Source organism: Tachysurus fulvidraco, chromosome 21 (assembly GCF_022655615.1).
Source record: "Tachysurus fulvidraco isolate hzauxx_2018 chromosome 21, HZAU_PFXX_2.0, whole genome shotgun sequence".
Classification (NCBI taxonomy): domain Eukaryota; kingdom Metazoa; phylum Chordata; class Actinopteri; order Siluriformes; family Bagridae; genus Tachysurus; species Tachysurus fulvidraco.
The window spans coordinates 17,685,928-17,711,869 of record NC_062538.1 but is presented as its reverse complement, the minus strand read 5'-3'; the positions used below and the strand labels follow the sequence as shown (position 1 = coordinate 17,711,869).

Genomic DNA, 25,942 nt, shown 5'->3' with positions numbered 1-25,942 from the left:
GTGTGCATATGCACAGAGAAAAGCTGCTTGCAGACATGATGTGTTTGCAAGGAATGTTCTATTTGGCATAGAACATGCTCTCCCAGGCTGCTGCACAGGACCTCTCATAGAAGGCTTGACTAATAAAAAAAAAGTCAACAAAAGTCCTGCAGTTCCTTTTCTGATGCTTTGCACGACCCCCGTTGTCACCAAGAAACGACTTTGAGCTTGAGCGGGTTTGTTTTGAAACATTGACTGACCCAGGACTTGCCCTCAGGTTGGAGAAAAGGTGTTTAATCACACACACACACACACACACACACACACACACACACACACACACACACACACACACACACACACACACACACACACACACACACACACACACTAAACAACTGTAGGTGTCTGGTTTGTGTTGTTTATGGTGTCAGTTTTGTGTCTGTTTTGTTTCAGAGTAAAACAAAGCACATCAATCTGTTTCTTTCTGTAATAAGACCTTGTCTAGACAGATGTGGTGTTGAAACTGTTCGTATATGCTGTAACTGCTATAACGTTGCAAATATGGGAGCATGCATGAATTTGGTGTATTCCAATTATAATTTTAGATGATCATGCAAAACAGCTCTGTATTTTTCCTTCAGTTATTTACCAAACAGTTTCCATTTTCATTTTACTTCCATTTCTATTTAATTATCTGTTCTTATACAGGAAATCGAGGAAGCTGTCTAAAGCCACAAAAGCAAAAGCAAGTCTACTTTGTTAGGAAAAACTGTATTCTTGTTCATTCATGTCATTGTTCTGTAATGTAGCAGCATCGTGGTGCATGCGGTATTAAATAAAGTTCACCTCAATCAAGAATGATGAAAAAAGTGATCTCAGTGACACAGACCATGGCACAGTTGTTGGTGCCAGATGGCCTGGTTTGAGTATTTCAGAAAATGCTGATTTTATGCACAACAGTGTCTAAAGACTGGGTGGCGATTATGCAGACAGAAATGGTTTGTTTGTGTGAGAGGTCAGAGCAGAAGGATCAGGCTGGTTCAAGCTAAGAGAAAGGCTATGGAAATGCAAATAAGCACTTTTTATAACTGTGGAATATAAGCAGAAATTCATCTCAGAATGGAGAACCTTAATGTGGATGGTCTAAAACAGCAGAAGATTATATGGGGTACATCTACTGTAATCCAGAGGGCTTCACTGAGCAAAGGCCCACAAAAGTGAAAAAAAATACCAGGTGATACTCTATAAAGTGTTGTGTGTGTCTGTGGAAATTCACTGAGTGCAAACCATGTTCTTGTTCTGCTGTTCTCAGTTAACCTGTTTCATTTCCCCCCTTTCCTTTCAGTCACATGCTAGTGACAGGCTTTAATTGATTTACTTGGTTCTGGGCCAGAGTGGCTTTCTATTTAAGGCCATTTACCATGTGCATTTTTGGTCTTTTTTCTTTCGAGGTCCCTTGAGATTTGACAGTAATTCATAGAAAAGTGAGCATTTTCTTCCCAATGCTCTACACTGCCAGCTTTAAAAGACATAACAGGTTGCTTTATTTTTAGTAGGTACTAATCAATGTCTGTTTGTGTGTCCTGTGTAAAGTAATCCATCCGAACGAAAAGAAAAACACACCTAAGTGTGAATGTAAATGATGTGTACATGTAAATGGTGCCTGTCATAATCAGAACCTTCTCTCATGCTGGAATTTTCTACTAATCGATTCTAAGCAGCATGACGTGAGAAAGGAACTGCCTGGCCCACCATGGTGAGAAACCTTGCTCCCATTTGTCAGGCTTGGCAGGTGTGTTTTTTTGCACTTGCCGTGCTGCTTATGCAAAGTTCCTTTCTCTATGCTGGATTAAATGCAGCTTTCTTGACAGCACCTAGGAGGTCACAACAGTTTATTTATCACCTTCACTACCATGTTGGCTTGCTTTAGCACTCTTTCCATCTCCTATACTGTACACTCGAGCATAAACTATTGTGTCTGGAAATTAAACGAGTGAAAGGTCTAATTCAGTGGCTAGTCTTGTGGAGTATGATTTTAAAAATATAGCCTAACCTTTAATGAGGGTTCTGATCCCCATTTCTGTTTTTTTTATTAAAAGCGATTTCCTGCAAGGAATTACGCAAACTCTGCATCATGCTGTCAGGTCCTGTGCAGCACAAATGACTTGTAAGGGGCCTGCATGGAACAGACCTCACCGTTTAATCTACCAGCTTTTATAGACCCTAATCTTTCATCTGCACCTGAGCTTACTCTGAAAACAGATGTTGCCAGCATTTATTATACTGATGTGTTAACTTGTGATTTAAGCTACCTCAGGCAAAGACTCAGGAAGAGTCATTGTGCTTTGCCATGTTTCCTGGAATGATCACTTATATCTGCTCTCTCTCTCTCTCTCTCTCTCTCTCTCTCTCTCTCTCTCTCTCTCTCTCTCTCTCTCTCTCTCTCTCTCTCTCTCTCTCTCTCTGTAGAAGGCATCAATCTACTGGATCAGCTGTGGCAGGTGGCCAACAGCAGTAATGCCTCTGTAGCACTGGGAGATCAGGGATGTCCAGTGCTGCATGTTGGACAGTACTCCACTCTCTCCTTACCCTTACACCAAGTTTTTGGCCACAGGTAATGACAAAATTTTAGTAACCCTATTCACTAAAGATCCAGTATTTATTGCTTTTTATTTATTTATTTATTTCCCCCCCAGATTTGCTGATGAGTTCAGCCTTCTGCTCCAGCTACGCAGTTCTCAGAATGAAGACCGTAGCCTCTTTACGTTCCTCTGCCCAGATGGTCACATCATCCTTCAGATCCGCATCAGCACACACTACTTCACCTTTATCAGTACACAGCAGCGCCATTACGAGTCAGTCTAAGCTTGTTCACATACATGAGCACTCTCTAGCAGGATGAAACCTGCAAAAAAGTTTGTCCAGAAAAGATAGATAAGTAGGCAGTGGTTGTAAGGCTATTATTCTAGTACATTTCAGTACAAGGTATCAAGATACGAAAGTCGACATTGCAAACGAATTAGTACTTAGTAACAAATGTGGTTTCTTGGTCTAATTCCAAAACGAGTGTAAAATAATATAAAGTGCACATGTGAATGTGGCAACTTCACAAAGAGCATGATAATTATGTGGGTTAGAATTAATCTATTATTGCAAAATAATTCACAGATCTTTAAAGTCAGACCCCACACAGCAAGCATGTTGATTATCTGATCACAGAAATTGTAGTTGGCTGAAAATTACTCACTTATGCCTAAAATAAAGGATTCATATTGTGAAGTCATTTGACATGAATGTTTCTTTCATTTATCACGGAAGTCCTCCATGTGTTTCTAGCATATTCTGTTAGATATATAAATATTTCTTTAATATTTCAGATCGAGAAAGCTATTTATTTAATACGTGGTCACATGATGTAGTTTTTAGCTATGTCTGGTTTATTTTAGGTTTCCCGTGGCTGTGTTGTCTGATGGAAATTGGCATCAAGTGGCAGTGAGTGTGTCGACTGGCCGGCTTGTGTTGTATGTGGACTGCGCCCTGGTCGAAAGTGTAGACTGGGCATACAAGGAGGGTCTGGAAGTCACCACTGACGGGCTTATCATCGTTGGAGGAATTATTGAGGGCTTTGAAATACCATTTGAGGTAAAACTGCTCAGTTATTTTAAATGATTAGACTTCTTCAGTTCCATATGTGATCAAACTGTAATCATTTACAACAAACTCAATGTACAAAGCTGTCTTTGACCCACTTGATAGCTGACTGAAAGTCATGTAATCCTACTTTTCTGCACCAGACGATTCACGAGGCCATCCCCAAACTTGAAACTTGTTACTACAGACTACCTAATCCCCAATGTGTTTATGGGGAATGAATTATTAATAACAGCGGTATGTGTGCCATAAGGGGGATCAGGAACATCTGTGGTGTCACTTATCTGAAAGCGTGATGCATTTTCCATCATGCAATCTCTCAGGAAAACCAGATCCTATTTTTTTTTACTGTTACAAGACAACATACAGTACAGGCCAAAAGTTTGGACTCACCTTCTCATTCAAAGAGTTTTCTTTATTTTCATGACTATGAAAATTGTAGATTCATACTGAAGGCATCAAAACTATGAATTAACAAATGTGGAATTATATACGTACATAACAAAAAAGTTTGAAACAACTGAAAATATGTCATATTCTAGGTTCTTCAGTAGCCACCTTTTGCTTTGATTACTGCTTTGCACACTCTTGGCATTCTCTTGTTGAGCTTCAAGAGGTAGTCACCTGAAATGGTATTCCAACAGTCTTGAAGGAGTTCCCAGAGATGCTTAGCACTTGTTGGCCCTTTTGCCTTCACTCTGCGGTCCATCTCACCCCAAACCATCTCGATTGGGTTCAGGTCTGGTGACTGTGGACGCCAGGTCATCTGGTGCAGCACCCCATCACTCTCCTTCATGGTCAAATAGCCCTTACACAGCCTGGAGGTGTGTTTGGGGTCATTGTCCTCTTGAAAAGGTGGTGTGTCCAAACTTTTGGAAGGTGTGTCCAAACTTTTGGTCTGTACTGTAGATAACTACAAATTGGTCACACGATTAGGTCTATAGTCTATTGTCTTGTTTTGCTAAATAGCACATGCAGCTTTGACTAGCTATTATATGAACCATATCATATCTAAAATACAGGCCTCTTCCACCTGAGAGCCCCGGTAGCTTACTAAGGAGCTTAATATGTAAATCAGGTTCATATGTATCCACACATGCTGCATACCTAAAAACAATGTGAAGAAACTATATTAACATTATTTACACGACTATTTTCACTTAAATAAAGCAGAAATCCAACACCAAGCAGTTAAATCAACAGACCGAAAAACTTGGTAAACATGTTGTATAAAGGAAATGTGACAACTGTAATCATCCAATAACACAAACACAATCTTAGATGCACCAGAAAGCAAAGAATCCAAAGCTATAAGGATCATCAGTGTGTGAACAAGATTTACAGAATTTTAAGGAAAAAAAACACAAAACAACTTTATGACATTAAAAAATTACCTTTGGTGTTTCAGGATTATAAATCATATTTATAATGTGCTGGGATGTGGGTTTGGTAGCTCAGTGGTTAAGGTGTTGGACTACTTATCAGAAGGTCATGAGTTTGATTCCCAGGTCCACCAAGCAGGGTCCCTGAGCAAGGTCCTTAACCCTCAATTGCTCAGTTGTATAATGTAAGTCACTCTGGATAAGGCTGTCTGCTAAATGCTGTAAATGTAAACATTCCAAGAGAAAAAACCCAGTCTCCTGCTTATTGTCTCTGTTACTTCCTGTGTCTGTGGGAGACTTACAAATCCAAGAAGTTTATTGGCCATCATTCCTGACTACTGACTTTACTGCCTTACTATTGGATTGTGCTTCAAAGTACGCAAATTTCCATTTGATTCTATTGGCTTAGACCTTTCGATAGGTGGGTCATACATGAAAATACACCCAGCCGATGTCTCGCAAAACAAAGTTTATGCCCTTTTAAATGTCATGTCATTCACTAACTCAACGTTCTACAGGATTTTCTCACGTTATTTTTCCTTTTTTAACGCTGAAACCACACGAAACGGAAAATGACTTGGTTTAAGAAACAAGTCAAGTTTGTCTTTTTACTGTAGGTAGTGGTGGGTAGATTCTGAAACAAATTGTTATATTTGGATAAAATGAACAATTATAGTGACATATAAATCAATTAAATTAAGTTTTATAGTTCGGTAGCTATTGAAACTCCGATACAGTGGTGTTCCAACCTGGCACAGGAGAGTGTGCCTCTAGAAAAACCTCTCACTAATATCTCTGATACGCAATTGCTAAATCAAACTTAAAACAGTTAATGGTAAGATGTTATAAAATAGATTTCTGGAGTTTTTAGGCTTTCACTGCATGAATTGAAAGAGATATACTGTCTACAATTGTAATATTTTGTCAGGCAGAATTTTATTTTTTACATTTTTGCTGTGTTCCATCTTCTCTTACTCTGACCTGGTACTATATATACGTATTGTAACAGCAATCTAACATGTGTTACATTTATTGGTACCAGAATAATTCAAATACTCCTTGCAGGTTTTGCGAAATACTCGTTTGAAATAGAGCATGTTGTTTTCAAGGCAGAAAAATAGACCTAGGGTGGAAAGGGTTAATCTCATTCCACAGAAATGCCAGCGACTCAGATGAAGAGTAGGGAGACAATCACATGTCCACTTAAAAACAGAGCTCTAGAGGTTCCCTGGAGTGATCTGCAGTGCTTACAGACCTCAAGTTCAAAAGTTATAATAAGATTTATACACTCAAGGGTCAATGTATCTCATGTTGACCATTGACAGTCACACCCATATGTGCTCAACAAGAGCATTAGTGAGCTGAGTGGCATATTGCTCATGTCTGATATACTGTACAGTAGATACGTTTCCTAATCGAGAATTCCAGTAATACATTAAAAGCAGCTGGCTTGTATAGAATTTTGGATAGAGTTTATTGGAACCTCCACTACCGTTAAGGACTAATGGTTGAATGCTACATTTGAATGATGGATGGAATGCTTAATGATATTTAGTGAAAGAGTTTTGGACAGCTGCAGCAAAGGTAAACGTAGGATAATGAGGGTTAATACTGCATGAATTCTACAGTATGTAGTGCCTGTTACAATGATCTCATGTAGTGCATTATCTTAGAGGCTTGTCAAACGTTTACACATTGAACTCACTGGCGGAGAGAAGTGGCATTAGAACCAACATTTTCATGAACTTTCATTTGTGTATGTATGTTTTATATGCCTAGGGTGATCTGAAACAGGTGATATTCATAATGGGGGAGCCAGATGCAGCCAGAGATCAGTGTGAACTGTCTTTACCACAATGTGATGGAGCTGCTCAGAAACCCAGACACTTCCCACACATTCAAGTTCCAGAAGTAAGTTACTGTAGCTACACAGTTTTTCCTTCATCCATAACGGAAAGCGTTTCCTTGATAGATCCTGCAGGATCCCGGTCATGGTTTACACCTCTACTCTTCAGAGATGCTGTGTATTTGCATTGCACTTTAAACGTCTATAATATGCCATAGAAACTGAAAACAGTAACACAACGTGCTATATATGATCCATCGATTAAAAAAAATTGCTGTCAAATAATCAGTTATCTAATTTGGAAAGATATGATTAGGATGGAGTGTAAGGAAAATCTGCTTTTTTCATCATCCCAGCAGGTCATATTCAAGCCACTGGCAACACAACCTTTATGCACCACTTTTATGTCTGATCACTTTAAGATAAGATAAGAGATAAGATAAGATATTCCTATGTTTGTCCCACAATAGGAAAATTTACTGTCTTTTGCTTGTTTCAGGAACTTTTGCTGTCCTCAAATGACTTAGAGGATTTACTGGACGGTTCTGACCCAGAGAACAGGGGCTTGAGCCGCATGTCAACAAGTGTAAGGATTTCTTTTCCTCTACCCCATCAGCGTAAATGGACCACTGGTTTATGCATGTTATCCAAAACCTTTAGGAGAGACAGGTTGAAAAAGGTCTTGTGCTTTGCCCCATTCTAATCTCCTCAAACACAACACAGAACACATATTTATTAACAATAGGTGATGATTCATCATGTGTTAATTAGTCTTGTGTTATAAGCTTTAAATAAACAGGACAGGGCCTGTAGAATTTACTTTGCTATCAGAAAACTATTATACAAGTGCATGGTTACCTGTTGTATTCAAAGTACAACAAGGCCAGGAACCTTAAAGCAATGCAACATGTTTAACAAGAAATTCTATACAAAGAAATTTGTCCACAATCGCTGCTTGTTTGTTTAATTGCCTCATGCTCAAATAACTAAATTCAAAGTCACTGAAGTGATCTTTTTTATTTGCGTTTGTTTCTGCATTTTGAGCTTCATGTGACTAAATTTACAATTCCGATAATTTCTAGCAATCACATTATACAGTGGTTTTTAAAACAGATCAAATTTATCTTAGTAAGTTATAAGTACAGCACACATGTAGTCACAGTAAGCTGTGGGTACAATACATATGTAATCAGTGCTGTCTTTGAGCAAACTCTATGTTCTGTAGAGGTGGTTTATTCTAAACGCAGAGCCAAGTAAAATAAATGTGAGGCATGCGATCTGTGTACTTATGTGTGTAAGTACCTCACCCACCATCTGGTTCTAACTAAGCAATGTCAAAGTTTCTGGCCTCAGGAGATTGAAGTACTTCAAATTTCTCCTAATATTTTTGTACAAACCTTTTTTAGACTCTTTTGGCTTAACCCTCTGAATTTTGACGGCTTTTGTTGTTGTGGCAGGCTTTCATGGCCACAGCACTTTCAGCCACTTGTTTCCTTTACACAAGCTCCCAGTAGAGCAGCCATGCCCAACACCACTACAATCACAAACTGCCTTCCATTGTACTTCGTAAGGTTAAAGGTAAATACTTAAATACTTTTTTTCCCCCAAAGACCTGAGTGAGGCCCATTCTTGAGTGAGGCTCAGTTCCCAAGGCTCTGTTTAATTGGTATATTAGAGCACACAAATAATTCTTAATAATGGCTCTGAATACAAATTACGCTAAACCTTTTCACAACTGTTCACATTAGACTTGGACAAAGGCCATCCACAAAAAACAGTGCAATATCCTAAAAATACTTGTAAGTTTATAAATGCTTTCAAAGATTTCCCTGTCACAAACACGGTACATGTGGTCACACTTTGCTCCATTACCTTCTCTAGACCTGTGGTTAATGCTTTCGGGAGAATGTTGCAGTCAGTACACAACACTGGGCAACAGTTCTTTAAGGTCCGGATCAGGACATCTCTTTGAACTGGGTAGCACCTTTACATTGGTACTAAATTAGTACTAAAATACATTATGCACTTTTTGGTTTGCTTTATTTGCACAGAATAATCTGAAAAAGCAACAGGACATAATGAAGTGTGAGACTACTGTATGTTTCTTTTTTAAATTTTAGATAACTGTTTCCTGTTACCTGGTTTATATAGCGTAAAGAAATAAAGCAAAGCATTGCATTTCAAAGATTCTGGAAAGTTACTGATCTATTCCTTTGCTGACATTCATCTCACCCCTCATCACTGAGGACAAAGGTCAAGCTTTCTGATCTGACCATGTGCTTCGATCCCTGTCCTCATGAAATAATTTACTGACACTCATTCCTGAAGATCAGAGGGCAAACTAGATGAGACACCAGTCTACACTTGTTAACACCTGGACGATTCAAAAAATGTGTGAAACCCACAGGGAAAACAAGAAAATCCTGGTGGTCATGGTAGCAGGATCATACCAACAGTGCCACAGTACTGTGAAGCACCAACTCTACTCAATGAATCACAATGAACCCAAAGATTTCTTGCATATGTGCATTGCATACGGTGCTGCAGGTAGTATTTGTGCCAGCCATAGTCACATTTTTTTCATATGAGAAAATTTTCAGTTATTATTGGCACTGCTTAGAGTATAAGGAGCAAGTTAAGGCATAACTCTCCCAAACATCGTATGTGTAGTTTAAAAATCACTCTAAGCATCATTATACAGGATGCTGTGCCATCTAGGACAGCTACAATTAAATATATAGCCTGCAGTCAGTTATGAGGAATTGTGCTGATTGTGAAAGTGTTTCCCTCAAAACCTCTGGGGTCGAGCTGATGTTTAAGTGCAGCTATGTATGTGCAGAAGAATACAAATACCAGCAAGCATAATTTTTAGAATGACCTCTGAAATGGTGATATATTTAATCCAGGGTTATTAGTATGTTAGTGTCAGGACAAAGCAAATGAAACCCAATAATGATCAGTGATGCACAGTTTTCAGTTTGCTCCACTCAGTCTGCTCATCATCTGGTAATCAATGCTTTTGGCCCCAAAGCTAAAAAACCTATAATTAACCTTTCTGAAGCAGTGATTTACTACAGGTGACTTAAAGTAACTGTAAAATGTCGATGGAAAGTGTTTGGAACATGCATGTAGAGATTTGTCAGGACTTTGCTCTCTTACATTATCTCTCTCTTTTTTTTACCCTCTGTCTTCATTTCACTCTGAGCCTGTTAAAAAATTGGAAAGGGCTTAAGGGATTATTGATTACCTTTTTAAAACTTATCTAAAATACTTTGAAAGGTCCGAAAGCAATTATTTTTCTTGCAAATGTAAATTGGAGTTATTTTAATTGTACTCTCTGTTCATTGTCCAAAACTGAGGTTGTGTACAGTATATCATATTTACTCTGGCAAGACTTCCTGTTGAAGTGCTGTTGTGGTTTCTGTGGTAATCCTTACGGTTGTAGCCAAAGGCCTAGACGATTTTCTAATGCGCTGTAGGTCTCATGGCTCTGTAACTCTGGAGTCTCTGAAGTCTTATAAATCAACCTTTTAAATTTTCCTATTGTTGTCTATACCTAATAAATCTCCTCCTTACACTGTCTGAATATTTCCCCACTGGACCCTGAAAGGTTCTTTCAAACAAAGCCATAAACTTTATAACAAAAAGGATATTTAGAAAAGAATTTGAATCTGTACACTTGGTGGTCTAGTGATGAAATTATCCAACCCAGATTTCTTGGCATTAATTCAATTTGTTCACTTGACAAAATGTAAATTCTCGGACAAATCCGCACTTATTTACTATGTAAATTAATAACATAAAGCTTTTTAAATGCGGTCGGCATTGGACATGCAATTATTACATTTTGCTACTGTAATAATCACATGTAAAGGATGCTTTTTGGTATCCATTCCTGAAGTAGTGTCTCATTTCAAGTGCAAAATTAATTAATTTGCATAAAGACCACCCTGTATTTCTCACATTTAGGTGAAAATGTGATAACATTCTTATTCAAACTAATATGTTGTGTTTTTTTTTTAAAACTCTGTCAAGTTAAGTTTGCAATTTTGCAGACCTTCAGTACTCTACAGCTTGTGAATGGCAGATTATGTGCTTTGTTCAATCCTTTATTGGACACTGATTGCACCAAAACCAAACTTTAAGTAAGAGTTATTTTGAGGAATATCAATTTTCCTGTATTCTTCTAAGCAATTTCTTGCTGTAACCTCTTCTTACCTCTCTTAGCATTATTGGAGCCAAAGGTCAAGGGTGAAGAACTGACCATGTGCTATAGTACTTGCCTTCTTGACCTCCATCTCGTTACCAAGTTTGCTTTGCTTGCTGTTGAAGTAGAAACTTTGGTCCACTTGTCAATCTCAGGGCACCATTCTCACACTAATAACTCAAAAAGTAAAAGCGATTTAATAGCCTAAATAAAACAAAATAAGAACAAACATCAGACAGTACTGTGTTGAAATGAAATGCTCACTATCTGCATATTTTGAATAAGAGTCATAAGATAAGAACAGGTCCGTCTTTATGATTATGTAGACATACATATTATCCAGCTGAGATTAGAAGCTTCAAGCAGAGATAGATCTTCAGGTTAAATCAGGCATGTGTGTGTGCCTGATTTTGTGTGTGTGTGTGTGTGTGTGTGTGTGTGTGTGTGTGTGTGTGTGTGTGTGTGTGTGTGTGTGTGTGTGTGTGTGTTAGGAGGGTGAATGATACCTCAGTGGGTGTGAGAATGTGCACTTTGTGAGTGAAACTCATCTCACCTCCTCAGTGTATGTTCTGTTGTGGATCATGATGTGACAGTGCAGTGTGAGCTTCACTGGTTTGTGGTATGAATTTGTAGACATGAGGATTTGGCTGTGCCTGATAGGATGGATTCTGCTGGACCTACATGGTCAGGGACATGCAAGACACCAAGGTCAGAGGAATAGGTTGCTAAAGGTATGTTTCTTCATGATTATTTGGATATTTATGTATTGCACTGTGGACCCACACTTGTGTTAAGTATGCATGTCAATATTCTTACAAGATGAAAGTATTTTTCAATACCAGGATGCTTAGGTTTTATGTATATAAACAGTGAGAGGCGGTCACGGTGATTTTAGTTTATTGGAAAACCTACAAATACAATGTGGGACTTTTATAGCTTCTGTCATGTGACAAAACTCCAGACTGTATTTAGCCAGCATGCATTTCTGCCATCACAAACATGTCTATGAAATTCCTTGACATAGATCAAAATTAAATGAAGATTGACAGATCTTCTCTGACACTAACTGAACTTGCACGGTTTCTGTTTTATTCTTGCTTTTCTTTTTTCCTTGTGTATTTTGCGTCAGTCAGCTCTCTCTGCCCGTTAAAAGTCGGCAATTAAAAATACCACTGTCTGTAAGGTGGATTTAAAAAACTTGGCACTTTTCAAGTCAGAACAGCCTTTTTTTTGTATGTGTACCTGTTTAGGAACTGTAAAAGACTTGCTGTGTGAAGCTCATACAAAGCTTATCTGATTTGCGGCTTAAAGTTTACCACAGGTCCGCCGTTGACTTGCCGTGAACATATATTATCTCCCTGATACATGCTCAGTAAAAGCTTCTTGGCATGTCTTTTTTTAGGCTGCAGGCCTTTTTCCACTCTTTTGTTTTTCCAGAATTCCATCTCCCAGCATTTCAATTTATCATTTGGATGTCACCAAGTTAATCCTCTGAGATTTGGCATATTCACATCAAAACAAAGACAGCAATCGATACACAAAGCAGTCAATTTTGACTGTGATTAATAGATTAAGTTTTATATCTGGGCATTTCTTTTATTATATACAAATTTTCCAAATATGTTTGACCATTTTTAAACTGTTAATGTTTATATTATTTGTACTACATAGCAGGTGTAATAAGAATTGTGAAAGTATTTTGCCCCCTGGTGAAAGATTACAGAATTACAGAATATGGTCAGCTATGGGTGAATGGTCTGCTTTTGGGCTTCCCTGGCAAACCATCAGAAGGTTTTCAGGTCCACTGTCCCCTTTGAGATAAGCTGGCCAAAAGCCCAATGCTGGCCTTTGGAGATCAAGTGATAGCTTATCAGGCTACATTCAGGACTGAGCTTCTAAAAAGAGCTTTTGTGGTCAGTAGCAGTGGAGCACATCAATGCTTCTGCTCAAGCTTAGTTTTATTCATCTTGCTGAACTGTACCAGAATAGAATAGTAACAGTACCTCCACTAATAATCTCTCATTTTCAGACCAGCAGAACAAACAGCTTGAAAAATTCATGTTCTAATGAATTAGTTCCCTGGCATTGAGCTGCATTCTCTCAGCATGGCAACATGTTATATTAGTGACCAGATCCCAAGCACATTCACTCAGCCACAAAATTAAATCCACACATGGAACTATAGACACAAGACACAAATCATTTCTCTTTTGCCTGTTTTGCTGATCACAGACTAGTGCATGTGTTTAAGTGGAGACTCTTCTGTTTTGTATTTCCTGTGCTTTATTTCAAAACAAGGCAGTGGAACATCTGTCTCACAGGTTCCCTACTCCTGCTGAGCTCTTTTTCACATCCAAAATCAGGGTTTTCTAGTGCACCCAGGCCAAGGCCTTCACCTGCTGTGTGTGTGTGTGTGTGTGTGTGTGTGTGTGTGTGTGTGTGTGTGTGTGTGTGTGTGTGTGTGTGTGTGTGTGTGTGTGTGTGTGTGTGTGTGTGTGTGTGTGTGTGTAGATCTTTAAGATGGTGTATATGAGCAATGGGAAAACTTTCTGCATTAGAGGACAGTAATCTATCTTTACCTTTATTGTTGTTTCTAGCAATACATACCAACGTCTTCATGGTTACTGTAGCTTAAGTTCACCAGTTTGCCCTTGGCAAATTCCTTTTGTGTGCACATAAGTCATCCAAAGATGAATAAGGCAACAATCCGTCAACCCCATTGATATCATGCAGTCACTGATGGGCCAAAAAAATAAATACAGTTTTGTTACATAATAAAAAAAAAATATTCTGCAATAAAATGATTCATTTCTAATTCACATTCATGATATACTTATTATATATTTTTATTTGGATTTGTGCACTTCAACTGTTTTTAGCTACTGTATATAATGTATGTTATACCATGAACAACATTAAGCGTAACTACAGTCGAACTTGGGATTTGTCTGAGGTGGGATCAGAAACTCCAGTGTTAACTGTGTTGAGTGATAACATATGATGAGACTGAACATCTAATAACATTTAAAAATTAAATTGCTGACAGGAAATATGGCTAAAGCAAATCATGCATTTAATTTTTCTTAAAATTCAATGCTATAATTATATATACTGGGTGTTTATCACGGTGTAAATAGTGTCTCTGTAGTCAATAGGCCTTAGATATAAATTACTGAAACTTTTATTCTCATTCTGTTCATCTCCTTTGTGTGTGTCTGTGTGTGTGTGTGTAGGGTGTGAGAAGACGTGGCCTCACCCGTGGAGATGGCACACATCCTACAGGTGTAAAGCGACCCGGCTTCATTAGCCGCGGGGACGTCTTTGAGGTGGACGAGTACACTGACCTGGTCGATCCCAACACCCTGTCAAAAAATGCCGGCTTACCCCACAAGATACCCCCACCACTTGCTAAAGGCAGCAAGGAAGCAAAGCCGGACTCTACCTCAAAACTTCTAGATGAGAATATCACCACTGAGAAAAGCACTTCTGACAAAGGGATTCCTAAAAAACCTGTCTATAACACCATTTTTGACGTGGACGATCCTTCCATTTTGAAAAAAACTGGAGAAAACTCGAGCTCCACAGGCCCTGATTCCAATCTGTTACAGGAAGGAGAAGAGAGAGTGACATCAACTGTCCCGAATGTGGTTCTCACAGATAGGACAGGGGGCCTGGTGCGAGGCTCAGATGGGAAGATGTATCACTTTCGTCAAGGCCCTCCAGGGCCAATGGGGCCACCTGGGGAGCCAGTGAGTACTTACTGTATTACTTCCTTTGTTCTCATCTGATCAGACATGGTACCAACCTCAATAAACAACTGTAATTAGTAAGTGTAGCACACAATGTAGCACACAATACATACCACACCCAAATCCCATTCCATTTATGTACTTAACACTCATTTTTCATTAAAATGGCAGATACAGTTTATAATACAGATTGCACAATATATATCATGCCATTATGACTTGAATACTACAGTATTTAGGCAGCAGATTTTAGATCCTCATCTGAATGTGACCTGTATGTGAAATAATTCAATTCGATGTGAACCAAATATTATCAGACCTGTTTAGATGGTCAGGGGGGGAAAAAATGTGACATAATTGCAACCAGTAAGTATTTTGTTCACCTGCCTTTAATACAGCACTATTTATTTTTAAATACTTAATTTAATGTTCATTTGTGGATCTAATCAAGATTTACCGAATGTGTACTGTACTGTGTATTGTCAAGATGTGTACTGGAACACATATGTCTATGGCAGCAAGGCTGTCAGAGAAAGCCTACCATTTAAATCTATTATCTATGTGTTTTGTATGTAGAAAATGTGTACAAAGGGGATTGCTGGCAACCTAGCTAACTTGCCGTTGCTTGTACAATCGATAGCTTGTGGATTTATATATCTGGCACTCAGCCAGATTTAAATTGTTTGTGATCTTTCACTGATTTATATATTTAAACTCATGCACATGTACTGAGTCCATAAACAAGGTAATTACACTCAGGTATGTGAGCAGGGGCAGTGTGTCTGGATTCCGTCTGACAAGTTGTACCTACATCAATAACGAGGTTTAACTTGTTCAGCCCCCAATAGATTGCCAAAGTCTCTTTGAATTCAACTTGAAGCATTTTTTTATTGCAAAGCAAACAAAAACAAATCCGGTATTGCTTGCACGCCGGGGATCCACAAAAAATGCAGAGTGACGTCAACATTCTCTATAGTCTGGAAGTAATAAAGTTTGTCTGCAATTCAGGTTGATGGAAATCATTATACCCTTAAAGCCCTTAGCTAACAAAACCAATCTTACATCACAAATCACAAGTACATCATCTGCATCTGTTTTAAGTCAGCCAAGGAAACATAGTGTGTAGTGTAAGACAGACGGATCACAGACGTTTTCAGATATTTTTTTGGTTGTTGATTGATTTAAAATAATTTTAAACATGATCACAGACTGACGTATGCCGAAATGGCACGCATCAGTGGATTATACAGTTTAAATCGAGAAGGTGGTTAGCTGCAAATTCTGTTTACTCATCAACAAAGCATCCAGAGACGGCTAGATGTGATCTGAGGGCCCAAATGTAATATCTATCAAATCTGTAATGCCTTACTGGGTTAATGCCTTCCAGAATAATCTGTTTGTTTAGATATTAAATTATGTTCTCATCCATCACTTTACCCTTATCATTTTTTTAATACTTCGCACGTATCAGGAATTAACACCGAACATCTTTGTCAGAACTGTACAGCTCCATTTAACTAGAAACAGGACAAAAAAGACTCCAGGTCAAATCACACAGATTATCTACTTTGAGAGGGAGGGGCAGCAGAAGAAGAACCAGATGCAGCAGCATGTGGAGATACCAGACCAGGCTCCAGGCTCCAGGGTCACAGAGCTGTTGGAGCTTTTTTGTAGTCCTCACGCAGCCCTGAGTCAGACATGAAAGAACACAGATGACAAGACGCACCGCTGATGGCAAGTAAAAGTCAGAGACAGGCAAGGAGACAGTAATTAAAACTCTGTTTTGTGTTTGTCAGTGAAAACCCCAGACAGAACGTCAACTCCTGCCTCGATGTGACATAACTGGAGTTACCACTGTGTTTTAAGGTATAGCCAGAGGTCATACAGTGTGTTGCATACCACTGAGCCCGTCTTTCCCTTTCCCTGAATTTGGCCAAACAGTAAAGTAATTAACTAAAGAAAACAATTCACAGTTTTGCAAGTCACCCAGAATTAGCAGTCCGTATACAGCATTAAAGAGAGCCTTGTGTGTTATTTAGAAAACTGGTGTTCAAGCCTAAACACATAATATGTGCACAATGCATGTAGCAACATGCTCTTTCATGCACTCTTTCAGCACAAATAAGGTGTGAAATGGAAAATTGATCGCAGGCTGATTACAGTTTCCTTTTCGTGTACTAAACTCTGGTCAATTAGTGCTTTTGAACGTCTCTTAAAACAAGGTCTGATTTAGTACTTTTTCACTCTGAGTTTTATAGGCAGTTTCTAGGTGTTATACATTATCTGAAAAAAAGTTATATTTATGGTAAAACGTGTAATAGCAGTTAGACCATTTTAAGACCATGACGAGGTGCCGGATTTACAGCAAACATGACTTTTTTAATAATTCTTGTTAATTTGCATGTTTCGTTTGACAAACTTTTCCAATTCTTAGAGGTTGCTGAAGAAAAATAATTATCAGTATTTATTAAAAAAATTATTCTAGCACAACAATGTAAATTTGTTCACAAAAATTCACGACATCCTGTAAATTTTGTGAGATTTTAATTATTTTATTATTTTTATTATTTAATAATAGCTCTGAAAGCAAGTCTGAATGAATTCTTAGCTTTTCTCTATAACAGCACAAGAGAGAGAAAAATGTGAGCCTGATGAGGGAACAACTGTTTATTGTTGGCGCAAATAAATTGTTTTGTCAAATGGGACATGAAACTGATTTAAAAAAGGGGTTTGTCATTCTTTAATTTAGTAATACAATTCTAATTACTGGCAAATGAAAATAAAAATAAAGCACTCCCTATTGTTGGTTATTTTCCTAAAATCACAGTCATTTTTAAATTTCTCACCTGGTAATCAAATTGTGTTTTAGTCACATTATTTCACTCAACATTGGTTAGTGAGTCTTTTTTGAAGTAAAGCAGTCCCAATTGTTTGCTTTCCCAGGATTTGCGATGCACCTTCTTGTAAATCCGTCTGGCTGAGAGAAACTCTGCAAGGATCCTTTATTACTGTGACCTAATAGGCTTTTTAAGGTTTTTCTGATTTTCTTAAAGTTTGAGTAAACTTTGAGGAATTTTACTGCTCTAGCTTTAGTGTTTCCACATGAAACCTGATTTGATTAAATGTTCCGATGTAACGTATTGCTTATAATTAGCGAATTTGTGAATATGCAAGTAATGTTGTTCATTTACTTTAGGGTTGTCCAGGCAGTGTGGGCTATCCTGGGTTCAAAGGTGAAAAGGTGAGTGCCAGACTTCTCTCTCATATCTGTTTAATTTGTTAAAAAGGTCTAGAGGGGTTGTTACATACAGAGCAGCTCTCTTTCGCCTGAGTCTCTGTGCTGTCTTTTTGAATTAAGACTCAGAGAAAAGTCCCTGGGGATATAGCTTCTTCATCGCAGAAGTTCACTTAAAAGTTCATGGGCTTTTGTTCTGACCTTTTGTGACCTTCATGGATGCTTAGGAACTGCTCTAGTCTGGTCTGTGTTCATGCCAGATACCCAAATCCCAACAGGACAAGGCTGCAGAGAAAATACATCAGTCAGTTACATTTACATTTACAGCATTCGGCAGATGCCCTTATCCAGAGCGACGTACATACTGTAAGAGCTTAAATCTCCATCATTGGATACATAGTGAAACATACTGGTTCACTAGGTTGCATACTTAAGATACCATGAGTTTAAAATGTTGTTCAAAGTTACAATGAAAAAGTTTCAAAGTTTTTTTTAAAATAAATGCAAAAAAAAAAAAAAAAAAATTTGTCCGGGCCCCTAGGGGAAGTTCCGTCCACCACCTTGGTGCCAAAACAGAAAAGAGTCTTGGAGTAATGTACAGTTGCAGTACACTGCATTGTAGAGTTATTGTGTCTTATAAATGTCTCAGAAATGATTAGTATAGGAGATTCATATCCCAGAAAATCATGGGCAGGTATTCAGTATAATACACAATGTGTGTGTGTGTGTGTGTGTGTGTGTGTGTGTGTGTGTGTGTGTGTGTGTGTGTGTGTGTGTGTGTGTGTGTGTGTGTGTGTGTGTGAATATTTAGTATATATGGCTAAAAATCTGTGGCTTTCTAGCTGTACTGTATGTGACGATAGTGGTGTTTAAGTAGGTTGATTGATTCATTTGTTTTTTTTTTACTAATTGTAAATTCACAAGAGTTACTAAATCTCACATTCAACCCGTTGATGTTCCTGTCTAGGGAAGTGTCGGACCAGAGGGTCGTTCTGGTCGGGTTGGTATCCCAGGTCCACAAGGACCACCAGGACCTCCCACTTTATATCTATGGAAGAACACAGCAGAGGAGTGGGCTTACTTCCAGGTAACCATTGTGCAGTCATTCACACTCCTGCATTCGCTATTCCTCCTCACGCATTTTAAGAGACAAAACAATTCTGTAACAAGGATTTGAGCCACTACAGTTTATAGGTTAAAAAAAGGAAACTATTATAGAACAATAGCAAAAAATGAATATATCAGTACCCCACAAAAAGCAGTGAAATAAGATGAGACATTAAGATGAATCTAGTTATTAGATTCTCTTCCATTTTCCATTTATCAAAAACTTTAAATCCAATTTATAGGTTATGATATGGAAAAATGATATGGATATGATATGGAAAAATGGAAGATTGGTCTGAGGAATCATTTAAGGCAGTTTATGGCAATTGCTGCTTTACGTAGCTTGTTGTTCACATGCATTCAGTTGAGACAACTGTCACTCATTCTTGTCATTATCGCAGAAATTGTGACTTCATATCGAGTCCAAAGATAGAAATGAATAATCAACAGCTAGCACTTTGTTGCTTGTTAGTATAGAGTTGGAGGGTGAATCCAGTTTCCTTAAAGTTTGTTGGGAAATGTTTGAGTCTTTGTAGACACTAGACCCTTTCCTTTTATACAAAGTTCTAGATTTCTTGGAAAAAGAAAAGGTCAGAGGTCATTCTCACAACCCATATGCATAGACTATCCTGTCGCTGTCTAATGAAGCATAAAATCCCATCAGTATGCCTTTCCCTTTCCTGCCAGTCTCGCTTTCTGCTGGATTTCATCATATCTGAAGACTGAATCCGGTACTTTATGAGCCATGCAAAATGTAGCATGTTTTATAGATTTCATACTGCTTTTATGTTCTTCTTCAGGGCCTGTAAAGGAAATACATCATAATAATGACAACCAGAGTAGCATAAGTAGAAGTGAGATAGTCAATAGATAGTAGTCCAGCTTGAAGTTTGGAAATTGTGCAGAAATAAATTTGGAATATTTCTAAGAACGATTTATTTACACAATTTATTTGCCTCTTCTTTTTCCAGCAAACATCATTCTTTCAGCTGTTGTATGCAGGTTGGCCTGTAAGTATGCAGTACGGGGTTATAGTTTAGCAGGCCTGGATGATAATCAGGACCGATTGACAAAGAATCTTATTGTTAAATTTTAAACTTCTAGCTGAGTGATTTGGAAGAAACTCTTAATTTTAAAACAAAATGTAAGCCTGCCAAAACTGACTCGCATATCACAAACAATTCTAAATGGTTTCTACCTACACAATCAATTTCATGAGTCATAAATTATAAATACATTGTATGTAGCATTAACTTAACTTAAACACCGTCACCCCTATGAAATATAAGTGACATTCTTAGCTAGGACTTTCTACAGTAGTGTTGCTTATAAGATGTGGTGTCTTACTGGTGGCACAAAGAGATTCAGTTTGAATATTGGCTCATATGGCCGGAATGTACGCTCTCTCTTATTGGTGTCTTCTTTGTGAGCCTGTAGAGGGAGCTGGGGTTACCTGGGCCACAGGGAGAATTGGGAAAACCAGGCCCACAGGTGAGATGCTGACTCAGTATTATTTCTAATAGACTACACTGTTTGTAAGGATTGCTGGATTTATATTGATTCATCCGTTCCTCTTTTCATGTTCCTCTGTTCATCTTTTCAGGGACCACCGGGTGAACCTGGAGAAAGAGGACCGTCAGGCCGTACGGGAGATATGGTATGGTAATCCCCTGAGCTGTGCACATATGACACATAATCTCATTTCACAGCTTGGATAAGAAGTCAGAAAATATATAAAAAAGACACATAGATAAATAGAAGCCAAGGTCTGACATCGTTATCAGTTCGACAGCTTAAAAGCTGTCACTTTAAGTTCGCTGACACAGGTAAATCTTCAGGAGACAGAGCGTGTGCTTTTTCTTGTGTGGTTGCTAGGTAACATCAGAAGCTGCATTTTTTTCTTCATCTTATTACCTTTGAGAGAGAGAGAGAGAGAGAGAGAGAGAGAGAGAGAGAGAGAGAAACGAAAGAGGTTGGTGAGGAAATGACTTCATAGAAGGTATAACCGATAACGGAAACAAACCTGATTCACTGACTTTCTACAACATCTGGTTTTCCATGAGGAAATCTTTAGGACAGAACTTTAGGACTTATAAGGGTTAAAACTCCTAATTGTGTCCTTGGTTATCCTTTCCAGCCAGGTCTTCATAATTATACAATATTTTAAAAAGCTGTGTTTCTGTACGGTTGAAAAAATAAAACCTAGACACTCTAACCCGCATTACTTCAAGCTTTAACCACATTAAACATGAAGTGTGGTGTCTGAGAGCACCATTATGGTTTTTGTAGGATTGTGACAGTGACGTGTTATGTTTGTGTCTGGACAATGTCCTAGATCGGCCACTTATGAAACACAGTACCAGCAAAACAGAAGGAAGGCATTAACTTTCTGATGTGGTGCTATTGTCGTTGAGTCCTCAGAGGTAACTGACAAAACTAAGCTTTTTGTTGTGCATAGCAAATACTGTGGGGAAGGGTTTAGCCATGTTAGCTTGTTTATATCAGTCGACTGTAGAACAGTCTCTCACTTCCTCAGTGCGGTTGTGTGTGTTTATCAGTTTTCAGACTGAAAGTAATTATACTAATTAATAATAACACGCTCGAGCGTTAGCCTGTGTGTATGTGAGCATGATCCAGCTCCTACAGCTGAAAGCACAAAATGTAGAGAAATCCAACAAGTCTTACACAAACCGCACACAAACACAGCCATATGTGTTTCTCCTCACACAAGGACCGAGAAATGAATCTTGTCTCCTGATGTGTAAATGTTGCATATGCTGAAAATGAGCCACATACAGTTTACAAACAATTTTCCACATACACATGCAGATTTAAACTAGATGTAGAAATGTGTGAACCTTAATGCATCGACCGTATATTCACACTGTTGTGCACAATGTGGCAACAATTAACGACGAATACTTTTGTGATGGATGAAGTACTCTATAATTAGTAAATTGATACCAAAGTATTATAATAATTATCAATAATAACATGTAAAATCTCTTTGATTAAGCTGTGGAGTATAAAAACTGTCAGAGCAATGGTTGTGTTGGCTCGTTCGATAATTATGATAACAATTGGACTATGAGCTATTTTCTTTCTTTAAGAGGCACCCTCTTAGTATTTTGATTCCGCATGTGAAAAGTGATCTTTTAAGTACAGTATTACAGTCGTATTTATAATTATATATGTTTATACCTTTTGTAGCACCGGAATCTTTAATGCTTATTCAATTCTTTAATTTCTCTAATTAAAGTCTTCAATTTTCTATTCAATGCCGTTATATAGTAAATTTGACCTCCTAGTTTGTTATTTTTTTATTGCAGTGAAAAATGCAATACGTACAAATCTTACAAAATGTGTGTTTTAAACTCCAGTTTCCATATTCAGTCACTCTCAGAAAACTGGATTATTTCTACACCAGTTTCCTGTCACTATGGTACATTTGTGCCAGTCTTGAGGTCCGTGAGCTGGTGTATGCAGATGAGGGCAGAGATTACTTTACTCTTAGTGTGGTATTATACACTGAGACACAGCATGAGCAGCAGGTCAAGAAGTTATTTTGGCTGACTTAACATGTGTCTTTTTAACATTTTCAAGTGAAAGAGAACATCGATGATAAGAGTACAAATAATTTGAAGGTTTTTTTTTTTCCCAATGAGATGCCGGACGCTATCGTCTCCACCATTATATGAAATGTGTTCATCTTTTTCATTTTACTTTTATGAATTAATATAACGGTTTTTGCAAGTTCTGTGATTTTTAAATGTTAGAAAGTTTTTGTGTGTGTGTTTTTGCTACACTACAGGGTGACCCTGGCCTTCCAGGTGTGCCTGGCTTACCAGGGGTTCCTGGGAAAGATGGAGAAAATGGCATGAAAGGACAGCAGGGGACGTCTGGAATGCCCGGCCCAAAGGTAGAGTAATGCGGCGCTAATTTCTAATCAACATTAACATGTTGATGACTCTGTTTTATGGTCACTTCTTTTTTTTTTCTTTTACCTTCAGGGCCCTCTTGGCTATAAAGGAGAATTTGGTTTACCTGGTGAAAAAGGAGATGAGGTAAGATGAGCTAAAAAAAAAAAAAAATAAAAAAAAATGTGCTTATTGTTATGGCTCTAACCAAATTCTGCTCACTTAAAAACAAAGCTTTGCTATTCTGTGTCTAGGGACCTATTGGAGCAAAGGGTCGCAGTGGAGATGTAGGGGAACCTGGAGAGAAAGTAAGGTGTATTCTGAATAAACTATTTTATGAAGTTCTGAATAAGGTAACAACTACTCATTCATTCGGAGTGGGAGAGTTAAAAGTTTGGAGTTGTTGCCATCTAGTGGCTGAATGACTTATATATTTCTTTTCACTGAGTAGTGCGATGCAGTATCAGCACTTTATTTAATAAGTACTATTCATTTGGTGTTAAATCACACACTTGTGTCTCATTTAGGGATATAAAGGACTGCTCGGACCACCTGGTCCTATCGGCTCGCAAGTAAGCCTTTAATATCACTGTGTTACTCACTAATGTCTTTATGGCAACATACTGTAATACATGCTATAAGAGTAACGTTTTCTTGAATTGCAGGGGCCACAGGGGATTAGGGGGATTGAAGGCCTTGAGGGCCCTCCAGGGACAGATGTAAGTAAAGCTAAACATTTTAATATGACACAGACTAGCTCCATAGATTAAAGCTTTCACCACCACATCAGTCTTCCTGCTCAGTGGAAAGTTTCAATCAGGAACAGAGTTTTAGCTTTAATCCTTGTGGCTCAGCATGATGCTGTCTACATTTCAGTAAAAATTCCATCTTTTATCTCTTTTACAGGGGGATGATGGCTTCGACGGTCCACCAGGTTCATCAGGTCCACCAGTAAGAAATCTAAGCAATTAATAAATAGTATTTACAATTCTGTTGTAGTGATTTCTCACTGGATCATTTTTAGACATTATTCACATTTGATTTTTAATTCAGCAAACATCGTATTCACTCTCAAGGCCGGGCGTATTGTTCCTGGTTTAATTAGGATACTGTCTTTGCAAATCCTAGCACATCATGTACCCCGAACGCTCAGACTTATGCTTATCACCTTCATACATATGCATTTGAGAAAGGATTGAACAAAAGCATGTTCAGCACAGTGACACGGTGGAGAAATTAAAGTGCAGATGATTACATATTCTGTTTGATCTACTAAAGCAATTCCGGGACTGCTTTTGCATAGATTTTTTTTTTCCGTGATCCATTATCTGGTGAAAATTAGCAGCATGCATGTCACTCAGAGCAGTATCACTAAGGCTGGCAGGTGTGGGGATTATTAAAATAGGAACGCATTAGAAATGCCACCTCAGCCTGCTAAAAGTAAGCTGCTTCATTAGCTTGTCCATTATGATCATGGTTTTAGAGAAGAGTGGAAAACATCGGTGCAGTTCATTAATTCTTAACAAAACAGCTTAATGAAAACATAAACAAATTACACATTGTCACACACAACAATTTTGTGACCCCAGTGTTTTTCTCACTGTCACATTGTCTCACTGAAATATTTGTGTAGGGCCCTCCAGGTATCACGGGGTTTGTAGGTGCTCAGGGCATAAATGGCTCAAGGGTGAGTCTTCTTATGCTTTTATAAAACTCTTATGATTCATCCTGTTCTGCAAGACTTCAAATACACAGCTGTTCCTATAGTGTCTGACTGTGACATTCCCTGATCTGCTTTATAGGGGGATCCTGGACCTGCAGGAAGCGCAGGTCCCCCAGGGCTCCAGGTACTGTATACCATTACCATCACAACCCTTCACATTTGAAAGAAACCTTCGCTTTTTAAAGACGGATATCTATATAATCTCTTCTTCCTTTGACAGGGTGCCCAAGGACTGGAGGGACAGATAGGGCCTCCAGGGCCACGGGGCCCACAGGTGAGAACCTGCTTTTTCTTCTAACATCAGAGTCAGAGGATTAAAGTCAGTTACTGAAGTTAAAAGACTCGAGATCACGTTACACATCACACAATAATATTAAGTGTGAATCTGTAACAATCATCTGTAGTTATTATGATTAAAGCTATTTAACCAAATTATCTAGAACAAAACATGTAAAATATCATCATTTAAATAGTTTATTAGCTCATTACATGCCTGATTATGGACAGTTGATGCTCTTAGGTGTGTACTCAGAAAAGAAAAGGAGCAGGTAGTTTCTGAAGAACTTATTAACCTTAATATTTCTTCTTGTAATGTTGCTGGTATGGTGCGCTGCATTTGAAGACAAGCATTTTCCAACAATATTAGGCAAGCCAATGTTTAGCTACTTACCTAAGCACATAAATGACACAATATTTGAGATAAATACTGCCACTATGTTATTATACATAAACGCAATCTTGCCACAGTACATCAAGTTAATAGTTGCTCTATTGTCAATTGCAAAGTAGCCACAGATTCAAACACTAATGAAACACCCAGGTTTATTGCCATCTAGTCTATAAAATAGCACCTGATAGCACATTATATTTCTTTGCATGAGAAACTACAAGTAGAGTTATATTTTGGCACTGAGCATAAAGAGTAAGCATGAGCTGAAAAAGTTACAGAAGTGACAAAATTAATAACTGGATGTTGACAAATGTAAATATTACAATACTGTAATATATGTGTGTGCATACGGTATTGTGCTTTCATTATTTTGTTTTGGGTTTTAGAGTGTAAATTGTTTAGGATCATTTGGTCTAATCAGCTTAACAAGCTTTTAAGAGAAAGAGACACAATTTTATTGTCATAATAATTAT

At 38.1% G+C, this 25,942-nt stretch overlaps 1 protein-coding gene across 3 annotated transcripts in view; it reads left to right on the top strand.

Moving 5' to 3' along the window:
• si:ch211-196i2.1 (collagen alpha-1(I) chain) overlaps positions 1-25,942 on the top strand; it is a 61,269-nt gene that overhangs the window by 15,276 nt on the left and 20,051 nt on the right. For 2 of the 3 annotated variants that reach the window (XR_007139048.1, XM_027142422.2), the window contains exons 2-21: positions 2,452-2,596; positions 2,679-2,837; positions 3,429-3,624; positions 6,795-6,926; positions 7,361-7,447; positions 14,302-14,817; positions 18,014-18,058; positions 19,020-19,139; positions 20,131-20,169; positions 20,597-20,650; positions 20,763-20,816; positions 22,971-23,078; positions 23,170-23,223; positions 23,331-23,384; positions 23,604-23,648; positions 23,742-23,795; positions 23,983-24,027; positions 24,710-24,763; positions 24,879-24,923; positions 25,020-25,073. Coding sequence is in view for 2 of the 3 variants with exons in the window: in XM_027142422.2 (XP_026998223.2) it covers positions 2,452-2,596; positions 2,679-2,837; positions 3,429-3,624; positions 6,795-6,926; positions 7,361-7,447; positions 14,302-14,817; positions 18,014-18,058; positions 19,020-19,139; positions 20,131-20,169; positions 20,597-20,650; positions 20,763-20,816; positions 22,971-23,078; positions 23,170-23,223; positions 23,331-23,384; positions 23,604-23,648; positions 23,742-23,795; positions 23,983-24,027; positions 24,710-24,763; positions 24,879-24,923; positions 25,020-25,073 (2,060 nt within the window). In the remaining variant the exon portion in view is untranslated. Of the gene's footprint in view, positions 1-2,451; positions 2,597-2,678; positions 2,838-3,428; positions 3,625-6,794; positions 6,927-7,360; positions 7,448-11,654; positions 11,800-14,301; positions 14,818-18,013; positions 18,059-19,019; positions 19,140-20,130; positions 20,170-20,596; positions 20,651-20,762; positions 20,817-22,970; positions 23,079-23,169; positions 23,224-23,330; positions 23,385-23,603; positions 23,649-23,741; positions 23,796-23,982; positions 24,028-24,709; positions 24,764-24,878; positions 24,924-25,019; positions 25,074-25,942 lie in introns of those variants that run through there. The other variant, XM_047805996.1, reaches the window with a different exon arrangement.